Source organism: Anopheles gambiae, chromosome 3 (genome assembly GCF_943734735.2).
Source record: "Anopheles gambiae chromosome 3, idAnoGambNW_F1_1, whole genome shotgun sequence".
Classification (NCBI taxonomy): domain Eukaryota; kingdom Metazoa; phylum Arthropoda; class Insecta; order Diptera; family Culicidae; genus Anopheles; species Anopheles gambiae.
In genome coordinates this window covers 16,743,215-16,753,162 of record NC_064602.1, presented here as the reverse complement: position 1 = coordinate 16,753,162, position 9,948 = coordinate 16,743,215, and the positions used below count along the sequence as shown (strand labels likewise).

General features: G+C 46.3%; 1 protein-coding gene across 1 annotated transcript; it reads right to left on the bottom strand.

Moving 5' to 3' along the window:
* Positions 1-2,601: 2,601 nt before the first annotated feature.
* On the bottom strand, positions 2,602-9,793 carry LOC1275602 (ER degradation-enhancing alpha-mannosidase-like protein 3). The gene is made up of 12 exons (XM_314865.4): positions 8,443-9,793; positions 8,073-8,219; positions 7,071-7,223; positions 6,848-7,001; positions 6,209-6,772; positions 6,047-6,136; positions 5,731-5,983; positions 5,390-5,658; positions 5,079-5,313; positions 4,910-5,005; positions 4,660-4,832; positions 2,602-4,584 (listed from the first exon to the last, which is right to left on the bottom strand). The coding sequence occupies exons 1-12, from the start codon at positions 8,628-8,630 to the stop codon at positions 4,486-4,488; spliced, it is 2,421 nt and encodes an 806-aa protein (XP_314865.4). The 5' UTR covers positions 8,631-9,793; the 3' UTR covers positions 2,602-4,485.
* Positions 9,794-9,948: the final 155 nt, after the last annotated feature.

The window sequence follows — 9,948 nt, the reverse complement described above, 5'->3', positions numbered from 1 at the left end:
GCTAAACAATGTAAAAACATCCCGTTTTCGTTGGACGAGCATTATGTTGTAGCCGGGTCCCCAGCAAGTGCACCCGTACAACGCCTACGCTCTAAACCTATCGTTAAGTATAGAAAAAACAACCAACACCGAGTGTCTGTCGAGTGTGTTTCTATAAACTCCTCCTCGAGGCAACACACATTCGCAGAGGTAGTAGAGGTGCAACCAATCGCGTGTGAGGCGGCAGGTCTTATCGTACTTTTGCTCATCTGTTTTTCCCTTGTTCCGGGTGCGCCGGATTTTCTTCACAATATAATGTATGCAAATAATCTTCTAGCGCAGGCAGACACGTTTGGGAAGCAAAATCGAGTAACCTCGCTCTCTTGGGAACGTCTGGAATGGTATGGAGCGTGCAAAATGCCGCTCTACACCCCAGAAAGAAGCGTTCTAAAGTGTGTGTGTTGTTCTTGAAAGAGATGAGGACACCGGTACACACGTTGGGTGCAGCGAAAATATTTACCCCACTGACTGAATGGTGCAAAAGGAGGTGGCGCGCGATGATGTACTTTATTATTAATTTCAGTTCCCATCTTGCACGGGACACATTTGCACTTTGCAGTGGGGAAGCAAAGCTAGTCCACACGTTATCCCCTTAATGCATGTATGCAGAAGCATCGCCACACACGTGCATCGATGTGCTACTCAGAAGATTCGCGTCAAGTTATTGAAACCCAAACAATTAAAGTGTCGGGATACTCTTATGTACAGTTTTTTGTTTAATCCGTTGATAAAGTGTGGTAATAAAATAAAACTTCTCCGTGCGAAAGAGTATAGAAAAATAGAAGAAAATTAAGTTTAAAATGCAAATGAAAATAGTTTCACGTCAGTTGGATTTGAATATTCCCAAATTAATATTTAACTTATACAGAACTTATAATCATATAAATTTACACTGTAGGACATAGTAAACACTTGGTTGCTTGCTACAAAACAACGGACTCTGTCGTATTTCTGTTGTTTAAATTAAGTTCTTACTATCGCATCAAACTTACCGAATTATAAACTGCGCCGGAATGCCAATAAAGCTGCTCTATATTGGTACTTTTTAACCATCGCCATCCTTTTTCGAGTAAAATGAGGTACGGATTTGTTGTATTAGCTGGAAAAGAACCAGAAAAAGCTTTAATTAAACTGATTTCAAATAGCAATTTCCTACTTTTAACGAAATAAAGGATAATATACATTAACCAACCAATCAGAAGTGCGGACGACACGTATTCAAACTTTTAAATTGAAAAATCCCTACTAGGCAAGGATGTAGGAAGGTTTCTTTCTTTACTCATTTAACAGATTTAGATGTAGCCAACAACTTTCAAGTTCAACAAGCTTCCTGCCTTGTCACAATGTCTTGCATCAATCGATAACTCATCAGAAAGTTTTAATTAAACCCAGACGGAAGCACCTGCCAAGCGAGTGGTTGTGTCCAACAGTCCATCGCCGTTGACCGGTGGTTTGGCCCGGGTCAGTTGAAAGAAGGTTATAGAGTACTGATAGAGATGATGTAGAATGTTTTTTTTTATGTTTCGTTAGTAAGTAATAAGTATGTATGAAAAGTGAGAAACAATAACTGAAGGAGAAGTGCAACAAGTCACTTGGTTGTTATTATGAACAAGTTTATCGGTTTTCAGTTTTGCACAACAACAAACTCTTTCTATTGTTATGTTTTCTGTTTTGTTAGGGTGAAGAGAAAAAGGAGGAAAACAGTCGACAAGAAATTAAAAATAATTGAACTACTTTACAAGCATTCCAATTAAAAACAAACAAATACTTACCCCCTTTCTCGCATGCACCCGTATTGCATTTTCCACTAAGCATGTCCACTAAGAGACATTCTACATCCTTTCTTTTCTTGTTCTGGCCTTTCCTTCGAGCTCACCAGCATCATTGACACAATTGACTACCGAAAAAGGGCGCAAATGTACCTTGCTTTTGTGAGGCTCACCGTAGATGGCTCTTTGGCGGGCAAATTACACGCTAAACATACCAACACAAACGCATTCATCTCGTTTCCGGGGTTCCGGTTCCGTTTACCGGCTAGCTGTTTCTGACTCGACCGACCGACCGACCGTCGCCAGGAAACGGGACCGAGCATTGTGTAAATGGGGGAAATGAAAGAACAAAACGATTCCCGGGTCCTGGTCCTGGTGGGGTAGCATCCAACGGAAATGAAATGATTTGCACAAAAACTGTCCCTAAACAGCACTAATGAGAAAGAGAGAGAGGGCAGTGTCGCCCAACTTCCGCGGGGTGGTCATTCCGTTTCTGTTCGGTCACATTTGCCTTCCGGGGCCGTGGACACCAGAGGGAAGCTTCTAATTAGTAATTATTTGTCGGAAAAACACAAGGAAGCTTGGTCGAGACGGTTAGTCTTTTCAAATGTGCATCTGGGGAGCGGATTTTAACAGCATTACAATGAACGACGGCACAGGGTCAACTGAAAGAAAGAAAAAAAAATTATTGGAACAGTAAAAGATTTACACAAATATAATTATTATTGTTTGTAATGTCATCAACAAACGATTCTAAGCATGATTTCTGCTATCCTAAAACCTACAATACTTGTTTTGATATAAAATTTGCAGTTTTTATTTACAAAACTAAACAACATTATTATTATGAAATACAAAAAAAAAGGAAAGAACGAACAGAAACGACTCGTCTTAGTAGAATGGAAATCAATAATGCATTTCGTCTAAGCCCCACCCCCCTCCCCACAAACACTCCCTGCTTCGACTGCTCCACTTACAGTGGCGTCACGCAGGAACAAGTGTGTGAGAAGTTGGGCTTCTTGTTGTTTTTTGTTCCTTTTGTGTGGAATACCACCATCCATTTCGGGGGACAGAATTTACGTTTTTACGTCTCTCTTACATCCTAACGCTTGGTGCATGCGGCACCTGCGCTATTGCAACATGTTTCAAGAAATTTAATCTACTTACGTTCTAATGTTGTTACCGCCCGCCCTTGCGCGGCTGCGAATCCTAGAGAGGATGTGCGCCCCTCGCTTCGTACAAAATAGATATTTACAGCATTTTGACCCTTTGCTTTCACACATTCCAAGGATTTTGCAAAACAGACGTTCTTTTTTTCGAAAAATTTGGTGCTATCGACGGATTTCTCGCTTCATTTGTCTAACTCCGCGCTTGACGACATCATTTTTTCTCTCTTGCCATCTTCATATACTCTTCAACATTTCTTTGCTAGCGAAATAAAGTAAATTGTAAACTGTTAACGAAAGTGAGCTGCGCACAATTGGGTGTATGTGTATGTGTGTGTGTTTTAGGCGATATTGAATAAATCAGTAATTAAAATATATGTTTGCTATTCGTGTAGAAAAAGAGTTCGGTAAGAATAAACTCTCCATTTAACTGTTCCGAAGCGGCTATAATATCAGGTAAATGATAGAGATAACAGAACTTATGTAAGATAAGATAAGCATGGCAAAAAAGGCTTGTCCAGTAACTGCACAAAAAAGAAGCCCCCATGAGCGATATGTTTGTGAGCGTGCGCGTGGCTATAGAAAGCAGTGATTGGAAATATAATTGTAATTGCGGCAGGAAACGAATTGCTCACAGAAAGGAATGAACGTGAAGGAAATCAAACAATACAAACAAACAAAAAATCGGCCCTTTCTTCATCGAAGGGAACTACTAGCAGTGCAATTGAATTAAAGTTAAATCCCTTTTCTTTTCTAACTCCATCGCTGATACGATGGTTGGCCCTCTCCTCTCTCTTTTTCGTCCTTTTTCGAATTTACACTACACTAGAGATACCGTTTTGTTTGCGTTTGCGTTTCTTTTGCCTTCCGTTGTACTTAACTATACACTAATGTATCACTTTTTTGCGTTAGGGTTGAGAAACGAACAGAACAATACTCACTAGAATGCACGCCTTGAATGCATATTCTTATAACCCTTTTCACACATTCTCATCTCATTCATTTACCACCATCGTTCATTTCCTGGACAACGATAATTGCTGTATCGGTCCCTTGCCCTAATGCAACCTCCTTTTTTACGTGTGTGTAATTCATTCATTTGTCTAACTTTTGCTAGCAAGTATAAACACACCGAAAGGACGTTTGTTTTGCACGTCTTTCGGTGCCATTCTGTTACTCCCGCCAGGAAAAGGCGACATTCCCTCTTTTCTCTACGACCACCCAACAACAGTACCATTTTCCCCCCAGTGCGACATTTTGCTAATCAATTCATTACTATCTAACCCGGGCGTCGGTCGTCGTGCGTCGGTCACATCGGAATACAGATGTGAGAGGAGGATTTGCGCGGATCAAGTGTTACCGAATCCGGGTGGAACGCTGCATGAAGAACACTCCCGAGGGACGACCACCTACTTTCCCTTTTTTTTTACGTCTCCCTACTGCCCTGATCGGCGGCAATATCGTTCACGGCTACACACTAGTAACTCGGGCTCTACTCGGCACTGCTACTACTATGGCGTCACTTTTGAGTCACTACTTTTCGTGTCAGTCTTCGTTATGCTTGCGCGGGCCAGCTTTTCCTTCAGCGCCGTCACGGACATTAGCGTGAGCTGCAGTAAGTAAAAGAACAAATGAAGCCGTTTCAAGACCAATCAAGAACAGGTGCATGTGCTCGAAGCAATTACCTCAAGGGAGGGCTGCTCTTTGATCGCCTTGATGAGCTGTTCCGCTTCCTTGGTGAAGAGGAACACTACCGGGATCAGCACGTCGTCCCGCCCGTCGCCCGACATGGCAAACATTTGCTGATTGTTGATCGACGTGTTTGGCGTATTATCGATCACAATTGCAGCCACGGCTCCTGCCAAACAGAGGCAATAATAATACATTTAACTTCAATAACGCACAGCCCGTTTAAGCTGAACATTCCACACTTACCCGCCGACTCCACGCGTCTCGCTTTATCGACAAACGTGCACTCGCCTCGCTCGATAATTACAATCTTTCCCCGAATTTCTTCGCCATTTTTCAGTGCTGCAGGACAGGAAGAAAAGGCGTTTAATTAGCAATGATGTGCCAATGATGACGCACACGCAGTTTATCTTACCCGAGCAAACCTTCGCTGGCTTGGCAAAGACGGCCCGCTGCACCACGGCCAAATCGTTCACCAGCTCCATGCCGAAGTGGCTGGGGCCGGCCTCGAGGATGCGCATCTCCCGCTCACCCTCCCGCTTGTAGGCGACGGCCTGCAGCTGCGTGTTGGGAATGGAGTTGGAGTTGGAGAGCTCCACCATCTCTTGCATGAAAATCAGCCCCCGTTCGGCATCCTCCGGCGATTTGGCCTGTTGATTTTTTGCAAAAATTAATACTCTCGATATCAACCAAAACCCTTTTGGCACAAAGGTGTGCTAAACTTACATTGTGGAAGCTGTGCAGCAGCTGCACCTTGCCCTCTCCTAGAGAAACCATCGTAATGCCCATGTCATAAACTGTTCGTAGATGATCCGTATTGCTTGCCTGAAAGTCAGCCGCTCTAAGTCGCTTGGCACTCGATATGCGCGGACAGACTCCCGTAACGAGGTCACGGAGTGGGCGCCGGACTGTTTCAGGAAACAACTTGTTCGGGCTCGGGCAGGATCGCATGTAGTCGAGCATGTGCACCTGCTCGTCCTGGTCGCGTACGCCGGCTGGAAGGCGAAAGATGCCGGGAAAGAAGGTTAATACGACTGCTTAAGTGAACTTCCGCCCTCCGGACTTACTGAAGGTATGGTTCCCCAGTTGGCCCAACGTCAGTGGCAGCAGATGTGCTTCGGTAGTGAAGATAAAGTCTTCGATGTTGAGTATCAGATCGGCCGGATCCGAGAACAGCAGGAAGAGATACTTGAACGTTTCGGAAAGCACGTACGAGTCCATGCGATCCTCGTGCTTTCCCGTGCGCACGTCGTTAACCGCGGCATAGCCGCAAGGAACTCGTGCGTGTTTCTGCAGTGCTTTCAGTGCTTTTTTGCCCGCCTGTAAAAGAGAAAGAAGCTCCATTTAACAAACTGGAATGCATTTCAGTTAAACTCTGCTTACATGCAAATAATAGTGATCACCCGTGGCGCGGTATAGGAAGTACGTGGATTCAATGAACTCGGGACGAAGATGATGCTGACCCCAGTGGACCTGTAGCAAACAGCAAAGCAAGAAAACAGTCCTTAAATATTTGACTCGAAAAGCATTTCCTCCTCCAATTACCTGGAAATCGAACGTAAATGCTTCCGGAATGAACGTGTGCATCTGCATCACCTGATAGAGCATCTCGTGCGTCTGTACCGCCGGTTTCAAATCACCGGACAGTACCTGCAGCCCGGGCCAAAAGGCAAGCAGTGCGTCCATGAAGTTGCGCGTCTTCGTATGCGGCCGATGCATCTGCACGTCCAGCAGCATCGGTCCCTGGCTGATGTACTTCATGATCGCATGGTAGTGGCGGTTGAACCGGGCCAGGTAGCGCTCGTCGCCCAGCAGTATGTACGACTTCAGGCAGTACTCGTAGTAGGAATCGATGCCGGCCCCGACGCCCGACTCGCGCCGTATCCAGTCGCCGGAATGTACGTTCAGCACCGTGCCCATCAGCTCGGAGCTGCGGTGGCGCATCTTCCACAGCGCATCCATGGCCGCGTGTGCTTTCACCTCGAAGATCGGCTCCCCGCTCAGCCGGGACAGGGCGGCAAACTCCAGCAGTATCGTGCCGGCACAGGCGGTGCAGGTTTCGCGCGAGTGGCGCAAAGCTTCCACCTTCATGCCGTGCTTCAGATTCACCTGAAAAAGGGGAGAGCGGGATTGGAAGGAAATTGTTAATGCAGTTCTACCATTTTTTTTCTCTTCCCAACGTACCCTTGCGTGGGGTATGCCGGTGGACGTGTTAAATGCTGGCAGTAACCGGTAGCCGAGATCCTTTGCCATCTCGAGTAGTTCGCCACGGTACCACGTCATCACGTCCGCCTGTTTCTGCACATACTCCGCCAGAATGTGTCCGGACAGAAGGCCACTGTAGGAACAAATGTAGTGATTAGCAATGACTGTTGCGAAAATTGTAATCATTTAGTGTTTTTCTCACCCGATCATGCGAATGTTGGTTTCAAATACCGACACGATGATGTCGTTATCGAACTTTACATCCTTGATCACCAGTTTGACGGCGTGCTCAAACTCTTCCAGATCGCCCAGCACCACCAGCGTGTCGAGCGTATCCACCAAGGTCATGGAAAAGCTGTAAACAAGGAGGAGTAAAAATAATACTTGATAAAAGATATAGATATATTGCAACCAAAATAAGCTTTCCATCGCTTCTTAACATCGACAATTATATGACCTTTACGGGATTTAATAAATAATTCAAATCCAATATTTGATTCCGGTGGGTTCGACCAGCAAAGCACATGCGATTTCGAATTGTTTTCCATAATTCAAACGCATTTTTTGGCTAGAATTTTGTTAAAAAATGAAAAATAATAAATGAAAAAACCCTACCAAAATGGCGTGACGAATACATGGAGCATATGAGCACGTCTTTTCCAAGTTCATCGCTCATTCTATTGTCTAGCAAAAACATTCCAACCAAGGACAAACGTTTTACAGCACAATTCACCATAAAAAAGACCCCAAGAGGTTCATAGATTATGAAACGGATGGAAAAAGGTAATTTAAAAACGATTCGTTGGACAAAAAACAATCCGCTAAACCAAATGACGCACTGCCCTTGCTCTGTGTGTGCGTTGGTCAACTTGTTTCCACCGAGTTTCAAGATAAGACCAAGTATCGTTTCGCACTCCCCGTTCCCGTGTCAACCGTACCTGACGATAACGGCTGTGCTGTATAACGTTTGTTTTGGTACGTGTGTGCGTGTGTGTATGCGTTTGCATAACATAGCGTTGAAAGAAGAAAAAAAAAAGAAATTAACCGCAACAATCGGTCGGCTTTTGCACTCGTCGCCGTCGTCTTATCAACCTTTTTTTCTCCCCATTCGGTCGGACACGTCACCAAGGGGGGCAGGGGGAAGGGGAAAAATTGCCCAAAAAACCCCTGCCTCCCTTCGGTCCAATCCCACTAATTAACTTACTTCCCGAGCGTATCGTCCAGGTCGCCACGGGACGGCGTGACACCGCGGTAGCGGCCGGCGCAGCTCAGCGGCATCAGCTCATCCGCCGGGTAGGCATTGTCCATGTACGCCCGGTACGCGTGGTAGAACATTTCCCTGGCTTCCTCTCTGTCCATGTGCGCGTTCCATGTGTGTGTGTGTGCGTGCAAAAAAGAAAGAGAAAAGGAACCCTCTTTGGACCTGCGGCCTACGGAAGCAGACTGCTCCCGGGCCACCGAGGCCCAAAAGGGGGTTCCGTTTTTTGGGGGGGGGAAATGGAAAAGATATGAATTAGTTTACATTCTTAGAAGCCGCGAAACAGTGGGGCACTCTTGGCACTATTGCGCCTTACTTAAGCTCGTTTCGCTCCTTGTTGGACATGTTGTGCGTTGGTACGGTTGGGATCTGCTCCGCCAATGCAAGGGTGGCCCACCCCAGCACCACCGCCGTTAGCATCGCGATGAAGGTGAGCAGCTCGTGGATCGGTCGATGGCCGGTCGAGGCTGTCCCACCACCCCGAGCGTTTATAACTGTCCGCATTATGGTCGTTACTAAATACACCGCTTTAACTGTGTAAACACTTCCTTAGGGCCACTTCCTGTCGTTTCGCTCTTCCTACCGCGATCAAGTGGTGTTGTGGTTGCTCGGGCAACCGCAGGCTCGACGACGTGCCACGCAATCTTCTTGACCAACTCGCCTTATTCGGGTTTGCCCGGGGAAGGTAACGCGAACCAGAATACCGTTTCAGGGGTGGTTTATTTTCACTGCGCCCGGTTGCGCCCCCCGTGCTGACGGAACGGGAATTCGCGTACGTGGAGCCGAGGTGTTGGTGTAACGTGATGGTTTGAGGGTGTTTGCTTAGCTGCTCGCTGTTCACTTCTAACACCGTTAGAAGCTGCTGCTATGCATCGCTCGCGAGATGAAGCAATGTTAAGCAAGACCCTTACGGCCTGTTGTTGTTGTTGTTGCGTTGCGCTCCACTTTCTATTGCTGCTTTTGTTCTAGTTCCTGCTACCTTCACCGCACGAACGATCCTTCGAACACACTAGCCCCCCCACCCCCGTCGCTGGTGCACCGATGATTGATTCTTGCACCGTCCAAACACAGCAACCACTGGCCAGCATAGCTTCGTATCGTCATCATGTGCACATCATCTTGCTCTCATTTAGTGTATCTTTTGCCTCGCACACACTCCGCTGCACTAACACGTACTATCAGGAAACGGAACACATCGACATGTTTTAGCTGCTGCGCTGGTGGTGGTGGTGGTGTCGATGGCCGTGAAAGCAATTGCACTCAGCGCACAAAAACAATAAAACGAACGAAAACTGTTCTCGCAAAAGGGCTGCCGTTTCGGAGTTGCCCTTGTTTTAATGATGATGATGATGATGATGGTGGTAGTGATGATGTTTTCCCTCTTGATGTGTTGTTGGCCACTGGGGCTGATGGAAAAACTCCTATCACAGTGGGCAACAATCACCACACCAAAATGCGTTGAATTATCGCGTTAGCACGGGAACGGGAACTGCACAGATTGAAGCTACTTTATCGACGATTTAGCACGGCAGAAGGGTAAAAAGTGTACCCGTCCTTCAGAACTAGCCCGAACCCGTTGTTCCGTACACTTTTTTCTCTGCTGCACGGAGCGCCTTTCTCCCGTCCGTGCGTGCCTGCGTGTATGTGTGTTGTTCGATTATTTTTGCCTGCTGCCAGTTTGACAGCTCGCACATGACAGTTTCCCTCTTGCCGCCCGGTGAAAAAGATACACCAACACACGAGGCAACTTCTTGTGGAGAAATGGTTTTTTGAATTGGCCGTTTATGATGCAAAGTGGGACACAAATTAGATGGAAAATTGC